The sequence below is a fragment of the Hippocampus zosterae genome, chromosome 11 (genome assembly GCF_025434085.1).
Source record: "Hippocampus zosterae strain Florida chromosome 11, ASM2543408v3, whole genome shotgun sequence".
NCBI lineage: Eukaryota > Metazoa > Chordata > Actinopteri > Syngnathiformes > Syngnathidae > Hippocampus > Hippocampus zosterae.
This window is the reverse complement of record NC_067461.1, coordinates 19,355,479-19,378,742: the sequence shown is the minus strand read 5'-3', so window position 1 is coordinate 19,378,742 and position 23,264 is coordinate 19,355,479. Positions and strand designations below refer to the sequence as shown.

The 23,264-nt window shown below is 41.5% G+C and overlaps 1 protein-coding gene across 14 annotated transcripts in view; it reads right to left on the bottom strand.

The window, feature by feature from the left end:
• The window catches only part of LOC127610633 (regulating synaptic membrane exocytosis protein 1-like), an 85,217-nt gene that overhangs the window by 2,963 nt on the left and 58,990 nt on the right, over positions 1 to 23,264 (bottom strand). For 8 of the 14 annotated variants that reach the window (XM_052081000.1, XM_052081006.1, XM_052081001.1 and 5 more), the window contains 13 exons: positions 23,075 to 23,179; positions 22,541 to 22,600; positions 20,026 to 20,115; positions 18,866 to 18,949; positions 12,101 to 12,210; positions 11,760 to 11,878; positions 7,981 to 8,141; positions 7,678 to 7,892; positions 5,414 to 5,446; positions 2,933 to 3,098; positions 1,263 to 1,375; positions 1,069 to 1,170; positions 783 to 922 (listed from right to left, as the gene is read on the bottom strand). In XM_052081000.1, the coding sequence (XP_051936960.1) occupies positions 783 to 922; positions 1,069 to 1,170; positions 1,263 to 1,375; positions 2,933 to 3,098; positions 5,414 to 5,446; positions 7,678 to 7,892; positions 7,981 to 8,141; positions 11,760 to 11,878; positions 12,101 to 12,210; positions 18,866 to 18,949; positions 20,026 to 20,115; positions 22,541 to 22,600; positions 23,075 to 23,179 (1,498 nt within the window). The remainder of the gene's footprint in view (positions 1 to 782; positions 923 to 1,068; positions 1,171 to 1,262; positions 1,376 to 2,932; positions 3,099 to 5,413; positions 5,447 to 7,677; positions 7,893 to 7,980; positions 8,142 to 11,759; positions 11,879 to 12,100; positions 12,211 to 18,865; positions 18,950 to 20,025; positions 20,116 to 22,540; positions 22,601 to 23,074; positions 23,180 to 23,264) is intronic. The other 6 variants (XM_052081004.1, XM_052081008.1, XM_052081007.1 and 3 more) reach the window with 6 other exon arrangements.

Below are 23,264 nucleotides of genomic sequence, written 5' to 3'. Positions count from 1 at the left end.
ACTCCTAAGTCAAGGTACCACTATTATTACAACATAATTAAACAAACTAAAGCAGAACAAGGGCAAGAATCAGGCGCTCACAGTCACAACCACAGCACAAAAAAAGGGTGAGACAAAACAACAACGGATAAACCACATTTTTAACAGGAATATTTTTCAGTGCTAGACTTGAATTCAATAAATGTTTTTCAGTCCTTATATTTCTTTGTGACAATCAATAATAAAATGTCAGATTAAGAATTTGGAAGTTTTTTCTGAAATCATATTTTAGCTGATTACAAGAAACAGATGAAGATACTACTGACAAAATTGGGGACCAAAATGTAATACGTGCTTTGAATGATCTTTTTTTCTGTAATTTGATTAGAAGAAATTTCCTGGAATATTTTTATGCGAATATCCCTGAAATAGCCGAATTACAAAGAGGCGGTGGCACACAAGGGCATGTAATGAGCTGAGGAGAGAGCGGGGCAATGCTGACGAGTCACACCGGGGACAACATAAAACAAAAAACACAAACCACAGTACTTAGTCCAACAGAAAATCGAGTGATGCTTGCAAGCAGACCAAAAACAAAAACACAAACAAGGAAGAAATTATTTAAAAAAATCTTCATTCTGTAAATAATGAATAATGTCATTTACATATGGTCAAGGCATTCTGATTTATACAGTTGCAATGAGAAGCTATTTCTGATGGTTCAGTCAGTAACACATACTCATACACACGCGTGCACCCCCACACATGCACGCTTGCACACACGCACACTCAGGCGATTTTACCTGAAGCACCTTGCCCTGTGGACTCTCATCAAATAGCAGATGCTGCTGGTAGAGAGGCTCCAAGGTCTTTCGTGCAATCTTAGTTTTCTTTTTGGCTTTACAAGCTCCACTATCCAGCAGATACACCTTGACGTAGGGGGCTGTTGATACGGCAACGGAGTTAGACGGATTACAAAAATTGGCAGAACGGGATGATGGAATGGAAAAAGCAACGGCGAATATGGGGAAGTAGTTAAAGAAGAGGGCAATGCCATGAGGACGAAGAGACGACAGAAATGTTGGTAACCTGGGAGGGATTTGGAGCCTGGTTTGGGGGTAAGGCCTCGTGCCCTGATCACCTCCACCTCCAACTGTCCTTTCTTGTCCATCAAACCAATTTGAACATCACCTGCACATGTGGGAAATGAACATCGAAAACAAAACGATACAAAGAAAAAGGCCTGTTGGTGACAGTAGTAAAATGCCCGGAGTAACGCTCACCCATTGCAGGTGTTGCCAGTGTTTGCCGGCCAACCAGCTGACCGGGTCCTAAACCATCTAGGAAGTCACTGAACTGGCTGTCAGCCCCCAACCTCATTCCTGAGAAGATAAGACTGATACACACATACATACAAAAATACAGACAGGCACACACACACACATTGCATTAGCTCACTCCTGCTGAGATGATGATTGTGAGCAGAACCCCGGTCATGGTTTTCTTCAGATCACTTTTGTGTGTTTGTAGTTCATGATTTATTGGAGCCGATGTCAATATTGGAACTAGATCATATTGTTTAACATCCTCCTTTAATTTGACAATATTGTCATGGCATCATTGCTGTTCGAGTGTATGATAGGGGTTGAAGTGCCTAGCATTGACTTTCCCACTCTTGTCACGACGGTTATAACTTGAAGTTGATTCATCGCCAATCACCTGTTTTGGCGTTAACAACACGGACACCTCAGCGTATCAGCGTATTAAACTAGCAGCGGTGCCTCTTGAGAGTAGAAATATTCTTACTAAAAATGAGACTGGTAGCACGGTCACTTGCAAAATATCCTGGTCTAGCGGTATGCTCAAATGCAAGAAATCTACCTGAAAAGACTCCCTCAAACATGAACTGAAAAGTAGCCTTAAATACTCCCACCAGTCATCAGCGATTTTCACAAACGCCCACTTGTAACAGTGAAAGAAACAATATGCAGTTGCCACAGCTAAAAAAAAAAAAAAGGAAGGCATGTGAGGCGCGTACATCGATTTAACGTCTGAAAGAACATCAATCACGTCATGGTGGTGACCTGAGCTGAGATGCAAAAGGGCTGTTAAAAATGAATGCCAAATCCAATTTTTTTGATCCGAGTGAGAACGGGTCACAACTTATTGTCCCATGTATTGTCACAGAGGAATATCTGGGTGGCAACACTGCTGTATAACGTGATGTGTGCACATGAGGGGTGCACATACGTCAAAACAAGCTACATCCGAGAGCAAAGCAGAGAAGTGTTTGCATGTGTATGGGAATATTTGCTTGCTAATGAACATTAAATGGAACCGTTTAAGCAGTCAATAAATAAAGCCCAACGGAGCAGAGTATCCTCGCCCCTGTCAATTCACTGCTGGCCTCTCATGCCGTCACAGCAACATATGAAGGCCGTTTGGCCGGGAGACGACCGGTTATCTTTGCGCTAGCTACCTGTTACGATACAATGCAGATGGATTTAGTGGACCAAAGCAGATAAAAACCCAACACTGTATTCTACCATTGGCCAGGGTATGACAAGGGATCCGGATACGGATATGGAGGTTGAATAAAGCACGGCATACTCGAGCACACCGCACTCCGTCCGCACAAATTTTAATGCAAATGAGGGATGGCGCTACAATTGGCGGGTAAAAGGCTACTTTCATCCCACAACGGCGCAAGCGCCCCTTTATGCCCAGTGCTGCCCATGCAAAGTCGAGCAAAAAACCAAAAGAATGAAATCTCCACCCATTCACTTAGCCTGCACTTTGCGCTAGACTTGAGTTGGGAGTGGAAATATCATTAGTTTAAGCAGACTGTTGTTGTGACTTAAGATAATGATCAGATCGCGCTGTATGACCAATTTATGCATAAATCCGGGTAATTCCATAGGATTCAATTTGGTTTTCTTGCAATTGTACTTACTTTCCCTCAGAGTTGTAGCTGTTCATGCTGCCATCATTGGATTCTCGACTGGCCTGACGGTGCATAGCTGAGCCTCCTCGAGGGTACTCCACTGCCATGCCCGTCTCGACGCTCCTTTGGATACTGCTGCTGCCAGCCTTAGCCACCTTCTTACCTGCTGGCGCCTCTGCAGTAAAAAAGAAAAATGCCTTTAGCTTTCTGAATATTTGCATGTGTTGTTCTAAGTGCATAATGTGTTATCTCATTCTTACAGTCTAATAGACGTACTAAGTTTCAGGTTATCATGTTAATTTGAAGGTAGGCCTGACAAGCTTGATAACAGGGTATGCATAACATCGCAGGCCAACAAATCCTCCATGTGATAAGATACAGTCTCTAGCAATTTGCACATCTTGAAACTTTGAAACATAACATTTTACATGGTGGGGTCACTCACGACTGTAAGTGGTAATAGTCCCTATTACCACAGCATACAGTGATGAGTTTTCTCATGTTTGAAAGATGACACTTAAAGAGAAGAGGAAATCATGCAATCAGCACTGTGCATCCAAAAATGATTGGTTCAGACCTTTCCAAAAGCCATCAGTTTTGATTGATCCAGACATTCAGGTAATTGTTTAGAGACAATTATGGACGAATGAGTAATTGCATTCACAATATAATCGCGATAAAACATGATTTTATAATCGCAGACTTCGATTTGATGGGTCATTACTGTACTGAGAAGCGGAGGGGGAGGTGTTGAGGGGGTTTTCACAGCAGGCTAAATCGCTAGCATTCAGTCGGTTACCATCCCATGAGACATTAATGCGAATATCCAGAACATGCTTCAACTTTTTCGCCTCGCAAGTTTAAAAAAAAAATCCCTATGTGTGAAACAAAAAACTCACCGTGAATGCATGTTGTGTATTTTGTCATGTTTTGGCTTCTGCCATGTCGGCGGTTGTGTGTGTGTGTGTGTGTGTGTGTGTGTGGAAATGAATGTCCGAAGACTGTCAAATATGTATCGCCCATGTGTTTTAAATTTCTTCTTTTTTTTTTTATGTGCCGCCCCTGTACTAGAAAACGGTTCACTTCCATTTACACGTCTCTGATGTTGAGACGATAAAGTTGTGAAGTGCTCAGATATTAAGAGACTTGCAAGTACATTTGAACGTACTTGCAAGTACGTTTTAAAGGACCGAACGTACTCCAAAATCCAAAGTACGTTTGAACATATTTGACAGTCAAAATGTTTTTATTCCACAATGGCAGATCCACTCTTCCATATCTGACTCATTCAGAGTCGAGTAAGTACTTGTTCACACCACACCTTTACGGCAGAATTATGTTGTCATTGTGAAGGCTTATCAAATTGCACGTCAAAGTATTAAGTAAGCTTCCACTATATACATAATCGCAGGAAACTTTCAGATCAATTAATGCTTTGTCTGCCTTTATCCGTATCCTTAAGTGTATAATAGATCTGATTTTGTTTGTCCTAGTTAAGATGAATTGTTCTGAAATACATTGGGAAAGGACCTCAATGAAAAAAATTAAATCACAAATTGCAATTATGTGGGAAAAAAATCGCAATTAGAATATTTTCCATAACCGTCCAGCCCTACAAGACAATGGAAAATAAATTTAGAAATCCAAACCATATTGCAACCAAACATCAGTTTTATCTGCTTCTTCCAGAACTGAACCACCTTTTGCTGCATTTAGGACTTCTGGGAAGTTGGAAATATCCCACGTTGTGATAAATAATAATCTAAATACGTAATGATTGATTGATTTACCAGTCAAAGAAATGAATCAAACGCTTAGCGTCACTTTATACAGTGTAATATTTTAGTGTGTTTCCTTATCATAGGTTGGATATTTCCGACTTCCCGGCTTCTTGGAATGCCCCAAATAATGTTGTTGAAGAGGATGGAGTAAGGAAGCGTGCTGAAAGACAGAGGTCAAGAAGGGCTGGGTTTAATGACCAAATTCAGCTCTGGTGAACTTCATGCCATCTCTTGCTGTCAATTTCTGTATGTATTATATATGCGCACAATGTATTAAAAAAGAAAAACATTTAACTCAAAGCACTGATTGCGTACTGGAACATGCTGTTGTTTTTTTGTGCACATTGGGCCCTGATACCCAGCCACTGCAGGTCCGAAACCCAGAAAAAAATGGGTGGGTTCTGCAGTATGTTAATCTCGCCTTAAAAAAAAAAACTGCCCCAAACAAATCATGCCAGTAATTCTATGTGGCAACCTCTAATATGACAAGCTGAAAGTTGCAACATTATTGCCGGTCAACTTTTTAAACAGTATTTTTCTCTGTTGTAATAGCTGAGCCAGATGCTTCATCATTTTGTTATACTGTGGGCCTCAATGGTGTTTCAACGAAATAAAAATAATATAAGTCTTCAATCTGATTTGAAGCATGACTCTATTTTTCATGTTGTAACTTTCTGTCCATTCTACACTGTCTTTCTCATTCCTTTACCTTTCTGCCTGTCCACCGCCTTACCAGCCGCTTCTGAAATAACACATAACACAACCAATAAACAACAACTAACACCAAAGTACTGGAAAGACAGATTAAGGCATTAGCATGTATGATATATAGTCTCGTACTGTGACGATACAGCACATGAATTGTAACTGAAAACGACTGTAAGAGAATAAAGGCCATGTCATTGAGCATTTGAAACGCAGAGGTCGTTGCTGAGGTGTTCTATTGATGCACCTTAAAGCGGATATTGAACACTTTGTACACCAATGATTTATTTGAAGTCGTATCAAGTAATGTCACTGATGGAGCAGCACTATACACACTGCCTATATTTTTGGACACCATGGACATTTTTTTTTTACATTTAAATGTTTGTCCGTGCCCTGTGGTTGACTGGTGAGCAAACCATAGTGCAGTTTGCCTATTGCTAAAAGTCCGCTGGAATAGATTTCATCCCTCCCTCCCTCCCTCCCTCTCTTCCTCCCTCCCTCCATCCATCCATCCATCCATCCATCCATCCGCTTTATCCTCACAAGGGTCCTGGCCGTGTAGGAGCTGATCCCAGCCGTCTTTGGGTAATAGGCTGGGGGACACCCTGAACTGGTTGTCAACCAATCGCAGGGCACACAGAGATGAACAACCCTCCGCACTCACAATCACACCTAGGGACAATTTAGAGTGTTCCATTAACCTGCCATGCATGTGTTTGGAATGCGGGAGGGAACCGGAGTATCCGGAGAAAATCCACGCAGGCATGGGAAGAACATGCAAACTTCACACAGGAAGAGCCGGATTCAACCCCTGCATCTCAGCTGTGAGGCGGACGTGCTAACTGGTTGACCACCGTGCCGCTCGGAATAGATTTCAAGTTTTCCAGAATTGTGAACCACAAATGTGGAAGAACATGTATAAATGGATTGATGGATGGAATAAGTGTTCATTATTACATGTATTGTTGTTTGTTTGCGGATTTGATTATCTGTACTACTTCTCGACTTGAAGAATCCATAAAGGAATGCATACACTGATAACAACACAGTGTGTCCCAAATTAATATAATCGGATAGGAATTTAAATTTACATTTTTGTTTTACTGGGGAAGTTATTGTTTATTGTCGCCGAGAGGCGGAATCCTCATGTCCCCAAAACCACTTTACAGGAATTACCGGTACATAAAATGCCATCTTGCTTGTGTTACCCAACACCGCATCAAAAAGTTTGGTATTACACCTTTTAGTGTTATTGTTTACTGCACCAAAAACATTGATTAGACTACAATGGGCAAGTCAGCAGTACTAGCCATGCCCATCAAAGTTGCACCGAGCAAGGGCCTCAACGAAAGACAAGGTTTCAATACTGAACAAAAGATAATGACCGTGGTTCCAACATCTTCCCAAGCTCAATGTACTTGTTTAACTAAATGAATGAGTCTAAATATTTGAAATAAATCTCAGTGTAATGAAACAAATAAATAAATGAATATAATAACCTCAATTTTTATAGTTTAAATATATAAGAACATATTTGTGGTGCTCCAATCACAACTTTCCGTCCAATCACCGATCCCTGACCGAATTTTGCCCATTTTCTTTTTCCATAACGAACAGTATACACCTTCAATGCTCCAATCTTGTTTAATTGTAAAACAATGAACAATACCTGTGAAACAAAACAAACTCAGGCATGTCCAGCTCCGGTCCTCGAGTGCTGCTGTCCTTTTGTATGTCTCATCAAGCAAGCTCTGAAGAAGCCTGACAATGATCCTGATCATTTGAATCAGGTGTATTCGAGTAGGGTGACATATAAAACACACAGGACAGCTGCCCACGATGGCCGGATTTGGAAACCCCTGTTTTAGCTGCACATGAAGTAGTTCTCTGAATAAAAATGAAAAGGCAATTACAGTATTTATCGCACAGCTGTAGAGTTCAGTGGCTGACTTTGTCACACCTATATGGAGGGAGAATATTTTACAAAACTGGCACAGAGCCCGGTCCAGGCCGATTGATTGGTGCACCCTGAGAATATATGAAACATAAGATAAGATATCCTTTATTTGTCCCACACTGGGGAAATTTACAACATATTTTAATAAAAGCATTTATATGCATTCTTCTTAATATTTAGTACATTGCTCGTCTCTAGTATGTAAAATGCCATGGTGATGTTTCTTTTTCCTGCCACCATTTTTTTTCTTTACAGAGGAGGATCCTACATGATTTTTATTTTTTTTGGGGCGGGGGGTGGTCTCTGACCTGTCTGGCTGAGCTGCGAGGTACTCCGACTGCGTCTTGATGGTAGGATGGCAACAACACGCTGGCTGAGGCTTGAGCGACGCTTTTTGATCCCACTTCCCAAGCTCCCGAGGGCGGTGTCTGATTGGCTGCCATCTGCATGCTCCATGCCATAGATCTCGCCACTCACACTGGTACTCTTCATAATGTGGCGGCCCGTCGCACGCATGGCTCGACTGATCATTGATTTTGACAAAAATCACTCACATCACATCATTGGAAAACGAACATGCTTGAAAACAGTAGTGCGTATAATGTCTGTACCTGAAGCGTCCTCTGGGTCTCTCTGACTGGATGGACATGTAGCTGGTGCTACTAATCCGAGAGGCACTGCTGGTTCGAGAGATGGCTGATACATCGCTGACATCACTGTCTGAGGACTTATGGGAAGCATTCTCACTGCTCGTCTTGTGGTCCTTGAAGAGCTGCGGGAAACATGCATCATATAAATGATCATAGTGTCGTGGTTCACATGAGTGACATTCACACGATAATTGCTTCATAACCAAAATTGTAAATGTGAGGGTGGGTAATGACTGAGGAGGATTTGGAGGAACTGCTGGGTTCTTATGGAGAGAAGCCGACGAATAGAGACCTCGTGGAGTTGGAGGTGCAAAAATGTGTCAAGGAAGAGGAGGGAAACGGAAAACACATGAATGCCTATGAAGAAGTTTGAGACGAAATTGTTGGCCGAGGAGTTTTTTTTTTTTTTTTGACAAATCCCTTGCAATTTTCGAGCAACAGGAACTAAATGTTTAGCCCTGTACGAAGGTTGCAAACCAAATTAAGGAGGCAATACAGTGCTACTGCATCATTTCCGATAAGGAAAAAAAAAAAACGGAAACCGTCCAATCGTTCTTGGATCGGCTCGTTCGGCCGATACCCTCTGCCTCTGAAGAAGCTGCACCTGACCCAACCCTCTACTTTTTCCTTTATTGGAGAGCAGCAGGAGGAAGAAGAAGATGAAGAATCTCCTTAACATGTTAGTGACGATGACGACAACGATGTGATGACCCTCTACCCATGCTGTGACTCGCTCTCTCTTTTTTTTCCCTCCAGTGTTACACATTTTTAAAAACCATCGTGTTTTGTTCCTATTTAGTGTTATTTAAACGCAGTACAAACCCATGTAAGTTACTTATACAAGCCTTAAATATCTTACCTTCAAAAGAATGCCCTATAACGACTTACGACCAAATTCAGCTAACGTGTGGAACGTATGTTGTTTGTAAGTTGTCTGTGTGTATGTATATATATATCTAAATATAAATTAAAAAAAAATATATATATATATAAAAAAAAAAAAAATCCTCATCCCACCCCTCGGGTGGTGTCCGTCCCTCATTCAGCTCGGGTCCTCTACCAGAGGCCAGGAAGCTTGAGGGTTCTGCGCAGTATCCTTGCTGTTCCCAGCACTGCACATTTCTGGACTGAGATGTCCGATGTTGTTCCCGGGATCTGTTGCAACCACTCATCTAGTTTGGGGGTCACTGCCCCGAGTGCTCCGACCACCACAGGCACGACTGTCACCTTTACCTTCCAGGCTCTCTCCAGCTCCTCTCTGAGCCCTTGGTATTTCTCGAGTTTCTCATGTTCCTTCTTCCTGATGTTTCCATCACTTGGGACCGCTACATCCACTACAACGGCTTTCCTCTGCCCTTTATCTATGATCACGATATCTGGTTGGTTCGCCATTACCATCTTGTCAGTCTGGATCTGGAAGTCCCACAGGATCTTCGCTCTGTCATTCTCCACCACCTTCGGAGGTGTTTCCCATTTTGACCTTGGGGTTTCCAGTCCATACTCCGCACAGATGTTTCGGTAGACTATGCCAGCCACCTGGTTATGGCGTTCCATGTAGGCTTTCCCTGCCAGCATCTTACACCCTGCAGTTATGTGTTGGATCGTCTCAGGTGCCTCTTTGCACAACCTACACCTTGGGTCTTGTCTGGTGTGGTATATCTGGGCCTCGATGGCTCTGGTGCTCAAGGCCTGCTCCTGAGCAGCCAGGATGAGTGCCTCTGTGCTGTCCTTCAGGCCAGCCCTCTCTAGCCACTGATAGGACTTCTTGAGATCAGCCACTTCAGTTATGGTCCGGTGGTACATCCCGTGTAGGGGCTTGTCCTCCCATGATGGTCCCTCTTCCAGCACCTCATCTTCTGTTCCCCATTGTCTGAGACATTCTCTGAGTACGTCATCCGTTGGAGCCTTCTCCTTGATGTATTCATGGAGCTTGGATGTTTCATCCTGGACAGTGGCTCTCACACTCACTAGTCCCCGGCCTCCATCCTTTCGGCTTGCGTACAGTCTCAGGGTGCTGGATTTGGGATGGAACCCTCCATGCATGGTTAGGAGCTTTCGAGTCTTAACATCCGTGGTCTGAATCTCTTCCTTTGGCCACCTTATTATTCCTGCAGGGTATCTGATCACTGGCAGGGCATAGCTGTTTATTGCCCGGGTCTTATTCTTGCCATTGAGCTGGCTTCTTAGGACTTGCCTCACTCGCTGGAGGTATTTGGCCGTAGCCGCTTTCCTTGTTGCCAGTTCGAGGTTGCCATTGGCTTGTGGTATACCAAGGTACTTGTAGCTGTCCTCAATGTCTGCTATTGTTCCTTCAGGGAGTGAGACCCCTTCAGTGCGGACTACCTTTCCTCTCTTAGTCACCATCCGACTACATTTCTCAAGCCCGAATGACATCCCGATGTCGCTGCTGTAGATCCTGGTTGTGTGGATCAGGGAATCTATGTCCTTTTCGCTCTTAGCATACAGCTTTATGTCATCCATGTAGAGGAGGTGACTGATTGTAGCTCCATTTCTGAGGCGGTATATATATATATATATATATATTAGAGCTGTCAGTTTAGCGCGTTTTTATTGGCATTGGCAAATCAATTTTAACGGGATTAATTTTTTTCTCGCGAGATTAACGTGGCACACGTCACAAGCGGATGTTACTTGTTTTGAACTATTTTGTGTGGAAGGTTACAGTGTTCTGCGTTCATATAAATAGAGCGGGTGGAGCTTCTCTGAGTTTGTCTGACAGTGGTAGCGACCTACCGAAAATAAAACTCCAGTGTTGTCATTTGAAATGAGGTCTCCACAAAAACTGTAGAGAGACTTCCGCACAAGAAGGACCAACACAATCAACATAGCCATAGTTTTAGGGGGGAGTGACCCCCCCCCCCCCTTCAGAATGGTTTGCCCCAGCAGCACGGGAGAAGCGCGTGCGTGCGCTATTTTGTACGGCGGGCAGTTTTGAATACAGCGGCACATAATGAACACTGGTGTCCGGTGTCTCGTTATTCTTCAACAAACATACAGAAACAGACTGCTGTGTTCAAAGTAAACTTGAGAAAAACGAAGTATGCAACCATGGTTTAAATCTACTATAGGCTGAGTACTAGTTTACCTTAGATGTGCACTTTATAATGTTATATTGCTCTGTTTTGATTTTATAAAAAAAGCTGTTAAAGCAGCTGTTGTGTGACAAAATACTGTTTTCACTGTTGTTGATGGCCAGTAATATTGTGTGAGAGATTATGTGTGAATAACTGCTCCAAGTGAAAAATGTTCATGTAAAATTGAAAATCAAAATTGTTATTTCAGTAAATATTTGCATTTGGCACATAGAAAACTGATTCATGATTCCATGTTGATGAGAGAATTAAAATGGGGGGAAAATAGGACAAAAAATGTAAAAGGAAATTCAGAAACAATAAAAAATGTGTGAGTAATCACGATTAATTTTTTAGTCCATTTGAGTTAATTATGACAGTTGCATTTTTAATTAGATTAAATATTTTAATCGTTTGACAGCTCTAATATATATAGATATATATATAGAGAGAGAGAGAGACACACACACACACACGCACACGCACACACACACTCATTTTCTTATGAGTCTGACTCACTATTATGCGACATTACTAAGATGTGTTTTCAAATCGGTCTGTGCAACATATGGTTCTGTGTCACTCAATAATGAGATTTTTGGCAACTTATTTCGGAACTCCCAAAGTAAAAGACGACCTGAAACCAACCTCTCGTTTGTTCTTGAGTGCTCTATCCAGGTCCTGCTTGCTGGAGTTACTTGCAGCTGACATCCGGTTTGAATGAACTCTCATTTGGAGTTGACGGACGCGCTCCTCTGCTACCAGGGCTGGACAAAAACAGAAAATAAAACAAAGATTTTATCGAAAGAACTTCTGCTTTAACATCTAGTATTCTAGGCGATGGCTACGTGGTTTAGCATAAACATTTTGCTATCCGAGGTGTTTTCAAGAAACACAACTGATCAGATGTACTTTAAAATAGTACAAGGAGTCAAAAAAAAACCGATGTACCATATGTAGGAGAATTGCATAAACCTGTTTACGTTTACCTTGTTCTACACTGTTGCTCTTGGGGGGAAGCTGGGGGAGCTGCCTCACTTTGCGAGATGAGGATGATGTCACTGAAGAGGAAAGAGGTGTACCACCTTGGAGGTGTCCCCTATTATTACGTAACAAAGAAAATAGGGAACAGACAGTGAATTTTATCATTTGAGTAGAAGAGAGAAGAAAAAACACACAAGAAAAAATAAATTAAATCCAAATTATTCACGGAAAGGAATTCAAGACATTCTGTGAAATTCAAACCCAAATCCAATGACGTTAGGATGTGTTATAAATAAAGATAGACTACAATAATTTGTGAATCAAGTTCAACATATATTTCATTGACTTAATTCAAAGATATTGAATGTTCAAACTGATTGAACATTTTATGGATGCAACACGTTCCAAAAAGTGAAGGACAAGTGGCAAAAAAAAAAACACTGAGAAAGTTGAGTAATGCTCAGAAAGCATATTTTTGGAACGTTCCACAGGTGAACAGGCTAACTGGGAACAAACCGATGTCAGGAAATACAGTTTGATGCTACATCTGTAAGTGCAACTTGAAACTTCACTATTCAAAGCAAACACAATTCATCAACAAGACTCAGAAATGTCGCTGGCTTCTCTGGGCCCAAGCGCATCGAAGATGGACTGATGCAAAGTGGAAAATTGTTCTGTGGTCTGACGAGTCCACATTTAAAATTCTACAATTTGAAACAAATTCTCCTACATACAGATTTTGGAGAAACGTATGCTGCCATCCAAGGAATGTCTCTTTTGTGGATGGCCCTGCTTATTTCAGCAAGACAAAGCCAAATCACGTTCTGCACATGTTACAAAAGAGTGGCTTTGCAGTCAAAGAATGCGGGTACTAGACTGGCCTGCCTGCAGTCCATACCTGTATCCCACCAAAAATGTGTGCCGCATTTTGCAAGTATGGGAAGTAATTCCACCTACAAAGCTTCAGCAAATAGTGTCCTCAGTTCCCAAACATAGTAAAGATGACACTGCCCCAGCATTTTTGGAACATGTTGCAGCCATAAAATATTGTGAAGACATGTATCAATTTGAGTATTAAATATTTGTAGTGCAGCGGCCCGGTGATACAGCGGTTAGTGCGTTGACCTCACAGTGCAGAATACTGGGTTAAATATCCAGTCCGGCCTCCCTGTGTGGGGTTTGCATCTTCTCCCCTGGCCTGCGTGTGCTTTCTCCGGGTACTCCGGTTTCCTCCCACATTCAAAAATCATGTATGGCAGGCTGATTGAACACTCAAAGTTGTCCCTATGTGTGAGTGTGGGCGTGGGTGGTTGTTTGTCTCTGTGTGCCCTGCGATTGGCCGGCAACCTACTGCCCAAAGACGGCTGGGATGGGCTACAGCACTCCCCGCGATCGGAAAATGGATATTTGTCGTGCATTCATATAGGTTGAACATGATTTGCACATCCTTGTATTCTGTTTTTATTTATGTTTCGGGTTTGTAGTTTAGTCAAATCGATAAAACAACCAAAAATATATCACTAGTGTGAAAAACGTTTACATTTTGCTTAAAACAACAATCAGGGAAAGGTGGCAAAAACATTTAAGCCATAGGAGAAGCAAGGGGTAGATTGGTCAGCAAATTAAGCAGAAACGGATTCTGTCAACAAGATTTACACACACACGCGCACACACACAAACACACACACACAAAAACAAAATGGATGGTGGAAGTGGGTGAAAGTGGAAATGTCTTGCTCTGAAAGTACTTAGCACACACTGTACATTTAAAACAAAGCAAGAATAAAACAGTAGAAATTACTGTATTTTCTGCACAATAAGACGTTTCGGATTATAAGGCGCACCTTCAATGAATGGCCTATTTTAAAACAGTTTTCATATAATACACTGGATTATAAGGCGCATTGAATAGAAGCTACAATAGTGGCCGCGGTTGCCATGCAGAACTGGTCACAAAAACGGACATTAAACATAACTACAAATGGCATGAAAAAACACTGTGGCGAAGTAGTGTGTGGCGAATGCACATTTCAATTAGTGTCGGTCAGAACACCTTTAGGTTACAATTGGTTCCTGCTAATAATCACCACTAGACGGCATGGGAACACTAACAGGGAAACAACTCAATGGGGAATATAAATAGATTGTAACTTCATACAAAAGGCGCATCGGATTATAAAGTGCACTGTCGGCTTTTGAGAAAACTGGATGCTTTTAGGTGTGCCTTATAGTGCGGAAAATACGGTATTCAATAGAGACATTGAATGACAAAATCATGACTGCTTATATACATCCGCTGGCCGACAGAGGGACACAAGCATGTCCACACTAAACAATGATAAACACAAAAACAACACAGTAGATTATTCTGAGGAAGTTTGGGCTTGATTTGTCATATGGAATGCAACACGGAATCAAACAGTTACAGCTTGTTCCGACTACAGTGGCTCGAGTAAATGAAAGAGCATTTGCTTTACCAAAAGGCTGCAGGAGCCTATAAGTCGAAGGCTTTACTCTGGCGCACTACTACTCTACTCTGCTGCTGGAGACCTCTCATTGAAGTGAATGGGACCCCGCACGCGAGCAATGCACGCGCTTGAGAAAATATTTTCTCTTAATCATCAAAAATGCATCAATTAGTACACATGCATCAGTGCTGTTGTAAAATAAATTTATGTTGATGGTACATAATATATTGTTATGACCTTGAGATGGCCGGCTCGTCTTAAGTTCCTTGCAGCATCGCTTTTCGTCAATCAGAAAACAGTGATGACATGGCATTGGTTGGCCCGAGGTGGCCGGCGCTTTCGAACCACCTCTGAGATAGTTCCGAAAATCAGTTACTTTGAAAGCGCTCAGGCTCCAAAAGGTGTAATGGAAATGCAACCCTCCGGGGCCAAGCAAGACTGTCTCAGTGTGGAACCGGGCAAATGGAAAAGAGCCTTTCGTGACATGATGTGTGCAGGGACAGTGCCAGGATTTTTTCTCTACTGGAGCTAAAGCAGGTGCTTGACGGATACATAGGGGGAGTTCAGAAAATAATTCATATATATTGTAGAATACTGTCATCATATCTTGTCGCGCCAGTACTGGATCCATTGCTTGGCAGCATCACTAGTGTCTAAGAGGTCTTGATCTGTGCAGGTGGGCCCCAGTTCACAGTCCCGAAGAATGTGCTCCATTGTTTGTATTGGGTGGCCACACGGACATTCACTGCTGAGTGAGAGTCCCCATTTATAGGTGTTGTTCCGAGTCTTGCCTACTCTGGTTCTAGCTCTATTTAATGTCACCCAGTTCCTTCTTGAGAGGGCTGTTCCACTTGGAAGATGTTCGTTTGGGCTTTGGATTGCACCATTTAGTGCAGAGCTGTCCCATTCTCTCCATTTTTCGAGCCTGTGGTTTGTTGACTGCTCAGGATCTAAACTATGGACAGTCATAAAGCTCTTTCTGGACTTCAGTCTTCTTATTGATTCACTATGACCATAGAGGGGGTGTCTTGTGTCATTTTCTTGATTATGCTTTTGTGCCCTTGCATGAATGTCTCTACGTATGGGTGGTGGTGCGATGCCCGCCAATCTGTAGAGTGCTGGCAGTGGTGTTGGTTTTAGTGTGCCAGTAATTATTCGGCATGTGTTGTTCAGCTCAGGATCTATTTTGTGAGCATGACATGATCTTGCCCATGCTGCTGAGCAATATTCAGCAGTAGAGTAGCATAGTGCTAGAGCTGTTGTTCTCAGAGTTTTAGGATCTGTTCCCCAGTTAGAGTTAGCAAGTTTAGCTAATAGGTTGTTTCTTGTGGCAACTTTTGACTTGAGTTTCCTTACATGTTCTGCGAAGGAGAGCGTTCGATCCAATGTGACTCCAAGATAGACGGGATAGTCAACATGCTCAAGTCTCTCATTATTCCAGTGGATGCTTAATTTTCTATTTGCCTAGTGGTTATTTAGGTGGAATGCACACACCTGCGTCTTTCCTGGATTGGCATTAAGTGAGTTTTGTTTATAATACTCTGTTAGGTGTTGAAGAGCAGCTGATAGTCTCCTTTCTGTGGTTTCAAATGAGCGTGATTGGGTGGCAATACACAGATCATCGGCATATATAAATCTTCGGATGTTTACAAACTTTGGCTGGTCATTTGTGTAGATGTTAAAAAGTACTGGAGCCAGAACAGAGCCTTGTGGGAGACCATTTTTTTGTGTTCGGTATCTACTTTTCTTGCCATCCATTTCTACAAAGAAGCGTCTGTTTGTAAGCAGTGATTGTATGATTTTCACAATCGTTGTATTATGAACAGCTTTGGCAAGTTTCAGGAGAAGGATTCTGTGATTTACTGTGTCGTATGCAGCAGTCAGGTCTACAAAAACTGCACCAGTAATTTGCTTGTCCTCAAAACCATCCTCGATGTACTGAGTGAGGTTTAATATTTGGCTACAGCATGATCGCCCCGGACGAAATCCAGCCTGGTCTGGCGATAGTTGTTGTTCCACTGTAGGGTGCATTCGGGCCATTATCATTCGTTCATATAATTTGTAGAGGGTGCATAGGAGCGAAATAGGACGATAGCTTTTTTTATTCTCTGGGTCTTTACCAGGTTTTAGCAGGGCCACGACTCTTGCTCTTCGCCATATCTTCGGGATCTTTAGACTTGCTGCACAGTTGTTGAAGAGAGCAAGTATCCATGATCTGGTCTTTGTACCGAAGTGCTGAGTTATCTCTGTTGTAATACCATCAAGTCCTGCTGCTTTGCCAGGTTTGAGGTATTTCATGGCTTCCAAGAGTTCTTCCATGGTGAACGGATTGAAGAGTTCATCACTTTCTTGCATGATGCAGTCCATTTCTGATTTCATTTTTTTGAGGTATCCTCGCTCTTTATTGGGTGGTTTTCCATTGAGTAGTAGTTGGTTTGCCACTTCGTCCGGTGTAACGGCAGCTGTTCTTGTTCGGATGTTCTTTTCTGTATTCAATTTCTTTATTGTGCTCCATGCCTTCTTGCTATTATGAGTCATATCTGTGTTGCATATAAGTTCTTGCCAGCGTTCACATTTACCATTTGCAACAGAGGCTGTTAACAATTCACCTAGTTGGATGGTATTTTCATCAAATGGATCTGCATTATATGCTTGAACATAATCCTCATAAAGTTCCTTGCTTTGATCTGTTAGGCAAGGAATGAAGGTCTTTCTGCATCCTCTTGGGATGTGTCTCCTGGGAACTTCCCAGACAAGCTTTTGGAAGTGTTCATAGTTCTCTGCTCGTGCTGCAATGGTGGAGATCCTGGAATCTAGTTCAAGGGTGAGATCTTCCCATTTTGCCTTTCTAAAGTTAAATCTGGGTGTTGGTAGAATACTGTGATTGACTGGTAACCAGTTCAGGGTGTCCCCCGCCTACAGCTGGGATAGGCTGCAGCAACCCCCGCGATCCTCTTGAGGACAGGCGGATTACAAAATGGATGGATGGATGGATATTTTAGAATATCAAATAAACTACCTACACGGATTTCTAACAGGCCTATAGCCCCTCCGAGCCCTGGTGTCGCCCATCCCGAGATGGTGTCATCAGGGTGATTTATAAAGGGACTCTGTCACAAAAAATATGTGTGCGTGTGTGTCTGTGTGAGAGAGAGAGAGCGCGAGAGAGAGAGGGTGCTTGTGCAGATGCCTGAATAAAATGTACCTCACTGAGTGGAGTTTCAGGCACCACAGAGTAAACTAAACAGTAGTATGGATGACAGTCATGACACACATACACATTTTAAAACTTGTTGCCAACGAAACTTTGAAACCATTGCTGAGAACTTGGTCTTGGGCAAAAAATGAATGTGCGCACATAGAAGCTGCAAATGCAATTCCCAGTACCCCCCCCCCCCAAAAAAAAACCAACCAAATACTTTATGTCAATGCAAGTGGCAGACACAATTGCGCACAATTTCACACTAAAAGCAGTCCAAGCTACCGCAAGTTTAAAACGAGCACAAACTACAGCTTCATAAGGGGAGGAAACAATACCAAACCAACAAGACAAAACAATGTCAACACTATCCACAACCAGAAACACAAACCAGTGCGACTCTTGGAAAAGAGAGCGGAAAGATGCACAAACGCAAAGCCTTTACACAATGCGGATGGCAAATTGTGTAGAATTTGTCTGTACAGTATATTGTTACTCTGACAAATTCTACTTTGTATGCCACACAGTCACTGTGTCAAAGTCGTGACCACAGAGTACCAGGAATTTAGGACAAGAAAGCTAGCGGGAAAAGTATAGTTTGTGATTTTATCCTGTATGTGTTCAAATAAAGGACACTATTTAACGTCACTACCGCTGGCACAGGAATTATAAATGTAAAAGCAAAATGAACACAACGTCACGCTGGTGAGGATTCCCTGGCGTGAAGAGCAAAAAATACATGAACTAAAAAATACTATTGAAATAAAAATCGCAATTCAAGTATATCTGTGCTTTACTCCACACAAGATAAAATCACGTTCTATTCTTTTTTCGTTATTTAAAAACTAGATTGGCAATATTCAAGTTGATCAAAAAGTATCTTGAAATTAATAAAAAGTTTACAAAGGATTAAGAATGAAAAACACGTGAAAACATAAATTGTAGTTTGAAAGGAAACAAAAGGCAATAATTGATGGAAGTAATTGTTGTATATGAAAGTGTTTCTTAAGTAGTTGCATAAAGGTTTTAAGTTGGTACTCAGTGGTGTCACAAGTCGAGCTCAAGAGAGCAAAGAGAGAAGTCATGGGTCCACAAAAGGGTACCTGTCATCTTCAGGGGAAGCATGTTGGATAAAAATCCTGGGGCTCGGAGGACGTCTCCGGGGCAATGAATGGAACAATGATTTTCTATGTGTGCACAAGGACAAAAATAATGGTTTTGCGTAACCACTAATATTTTTAGGTCCAACACAGTCCGTCACATAACATGAATGTACAACACCATTATTATTTAAAAATCCATATTATAGACATGAAGTCTTGTTTGATGCTCATAATGGAAAAAAAGATGCCTCAGATGAAAGGTAAATGATTGACATATGTACATTACATAGTAAGTACAAAACCTAAATGAAACCACTACATCGCCTAAAACTAGGGAGTGATATTTCCAGGTCTTACATCTTTATGTCATATGTAAACGGTACAGACTTACCGGCCCAACATTCCAACACATCTTATGACACTGTCAGAGAGCTCTGCGGTATGAAATGTGTTGATACTTTCTACCACTTGAGAGCAGCAGAGGTAATCCTATTCCTTATTTGCTCATTGCTTCAGAAACTGTACTGCAGCGTAAAGCCAAAACCGCCTCAATGTTTTCTTTTTCGAAATTTCATTTACAGCTCTGTTTCATTTCAGTTTTAGGAATATTAGCGTTTTACTGACTATAGTAAAACACCACCAGGAAACAAATGTCTCTTTTGTACCGCAGGCACTACTGTATTGCTATGACTTAAATTGTGGATACCAGACATAAACAACTGCAATTGTTTAGGACACAACTCGGTCTCACTAAGCAGACACATTTCTCCGGAGATGATGAAAGACTGTATTTGACATAAATTACTGAAGGTCAAATTGTTGGATTAAGAGCATGTAAATAGGATAGAGAATTAGGAATGTGCGAGTGGTGAAATGAATCACAGCAGAAGAAGAATTAGACGCTGAGGTGTGTATAACAAAAAAAAACCCCCAAAAAGCAATGGTCTTTCACCAGTCACTAGTAAAACTCTTAACTTACCGGTAATTGAGCAATGAAACGTTATTGCTAAAATCATTTGAATGTGTTAATATGAACACAACTGAAAAAGAAAAAATGATCAACAGTGAGTGCCTTGGGGCGTTGTGACGGTGATGCAAGATATTTTTGAAAAGTGGGGAAAAAAGTGCAATAGGAGGGTGGTGGATACAGAGCATGGTACCTTTCCAATTCAGGTGAGGGGACATGATAATCTGGAGTCAGACAGTTGGTGCTAGCACTCCTAACCCTGTCCAGAGAAGGCTGAAGATCACTAGAGGCATCACAGCACAACATGCCATCCAATGGAGGAAGAGGAGGATGGAGAGGAGAGACGGGGCAAGAGGTCAACCACAAAGAGAAAAACAATGGACAAACACAAAACTTACTTCAAAAGAAAGTTTGGTTGGATTCACAAAATGAGAAGTCTGAGAACTAAGCCATGCCTGGCTGCAGGGCACAATGACGTGGCCGGGATGCGTCTTTAGGGTGCAATTACCTGAGTTACCAATCTCACTGCGTGATGACGGTATAATTATCAGGGCGGGGATTCTAGAATGGAGCTTAGCTTAGCTTTTGACATGCTTGCACGGTACACTGGTGACTGATCATAGCAGAGTTCCCAAAACAGTATGCATTGCAAATAAAGATGGAGCACAACTGAACCTAATTGTAAATAAGTTACTGAAATATCCTTCGTCAACCATAGTAACAGCGGCTATTTGGTATTTCGTACTTACTACGACACGCACAAAATACTATTTGAGAAAATCATGAATTTACCACCACAAAGGTTGGCCATATGCTTCAAAGAAAGGGAAGCTATGAAATCAAATTGACAATATTGTACAATACAGAGTCATCGCTGCATTTAGTTGTTGGCATTTCGTCAAGGAATTCGTCTGAAAACACAGTCAAAAAATACGATTCAAACATTGCGGTTGGGAAAATGACTTCTTTTCATTCATAAGAAATATTTCTTCACCTCCAACCAAAAGTTTTCCCCCCAAAAATGCCATTCCAATAAACACTGTAGTAGACTAGAAGTACAGTACAGCATACCAAATAAGTGAGTCTATAAAAGCGGTTGAATTGTGACTCACACTATGATGACATTGTAGAATTCAAAGTTGTTTACGACGATACATTGGAAAGTCATACTGTACATACATATTTTAATTGTGACATACATTACATATTTAAACATGACAGAAACCTTAATTGTAACAAAAAACAAACAAACATAATAGGCTAGAACATTGTGGGAAATGTACTGTGCAGTGTGCAATGAACTAGAGGTAGGAGGAAGTCATATCTGAAAGTCAGGTTTGGAGAGAGAGTCCCAAATCCTATAATTGCCAACGAGTCAAGTCAGGTGACTCACATCCCACACCGCTGCTATGGATGCGTTGAAACACTTTTATGTTTTGTTTGAAGCATATTCACCTTACCTTCTACTTAACTCCTCAGGTTATTGTATTTTTTTGTATAAAAGTGGCATCCTGGGTGGGAGGGTTTTACTGTGCCTAGTCGTCCTCTTGAATTACGGTAAGTGTGTATGCCAGCAACAAAAGCGGCAAAATGGACAAGATTGCAGGAGAAGCGAAGAACAATGAATTGCGTTCGGCTGTTAGGACAACAGAGAGAAAGATTTTCATGGGGCAAATGAAGAATAAACTTTATCTGTTGTTTTATGCAGTTGATTATGTCATGGGAGAAATGTACTGCATTTCGCAGCTTTTAGGACTGAATTCTGTCAGTTATTGTACAGTTACTGTATATCCATTAAATGTGATTATTATTGTTATTATTATATATATATTTTTTTAGCAGCCGGGCTTTCCAAAGTCATACTGTAAGCCTGCTGACCAGATGCAATCAACATTTTATTTTTCCTGGTAAAGGATTTTGTTTCAATATGTATCGCTTTACTATTAATGAGGTAAAGTGTCCTCTGAGAGATTACATGCACCCCTTTGACTAAAAGTTGAGGCAACGACTCAAATTTTGTGGAATATTTCAACTTTCATATTTTAAAAACACAGTTTGTTTGTTTTTCTTATCCCCACAACTTTTGGTAAACCAGGTCCTGAAGAACGGTTAACATTGTAGCCTAAAAATTGACTTTGTAGGATTCCTAATGTTTGTCTAGTATAAAATAGAAACATGTCAAAACATAAATATTTTTAAAAGCGTCAACAGGAAAACGACGGTAATAAAACAATATTTGAGTCACTCTCGACTGAAGGTAATGATATGCATTGGCCTGCAGTGCCCTCTTGTGGCTTACAGGCAGAGTTGCAAACGAATTACTTGAACGAGATCCACTGTTCTCCAGATTTTTTCCCCCAAAATATTAACACATTTTGGTGCAATTTAGCAGTAAACATTATTGCTTTAGCAGTGACTGACTCTCCTGACAGCTGTTTAAAATATAACCAATGTGTAACATGTAATCTTTCTGTTAATCCTTACGAATGTTTTGGTTTGTTTGTTTTGGATGAATAATGCATTGAAAATTATGACAATTGTCTTTTTAAGTTATCTCTCCTCACAACAGGATAATGCGCTGGGTGACGCTGGGTTTTACAACATTGAAATCTGCCATTGGCTCTTTCACGGAAATAGGATGCAAGTACATGTTCTGAGCCAGAAATTCACACCCAGAAGCACATAGCATGGAATACGACATGAGTTACCTTAAGTGGATGCACTCAGCACTTTTGCCTCGCATTGATTGGTGGATCATGATGACCTCACTGTGGTAACCATGGGGATGGATGACACATGAGGAAATCAACAACAATTCCCCAAAACAGGAGAGCAAAAGGGAAAAGAGAGTGAATTGGAACGAGAGGACGCTATGCGCAAACACAAATGCAGACAGGAACACACGCCCGCATGCCAAAACACACAAATTACAATGTACCCTTTTCAAGGTGTTTTTCAAAAAAGTAATCAGTAGGCTACAGCACCAAACTCTGCTCAAGGTCCAATCCAACCATGAAAAGCAAAGATTTGCGTTACAATTGTGCAAAAAAAAAAAAGAAAAAAAGAAAAAAAAACCAAGCATTGTACTTGACTCGTAGAATGAGGATTCACCATCAATGGCATTCACACACTCCACAAAGTCAAATGTTTTGCCCCTTTCTAGCATACACTACAAGGCTGTCGGTGTTGCTCTAAATCCAAGTTAGACAATAAGTGAACATACAAGGATTCAAGGGAAATACCTGTCATCCAGGTATTCCGGATCCGTGCGGTGACCTCTAGCAGAGTCATAGTAGCGGGACGGAGACCGAGAACGCCTGGAGTGCGAAAGCTCATCGTCGAGACTCCTGAAAATAAAAATCTAATTAAAGACGGAAATTACTTATGTCACTGTAGTGGTCAGGCAATATGGCAAACAATTCTTGGCTGGGC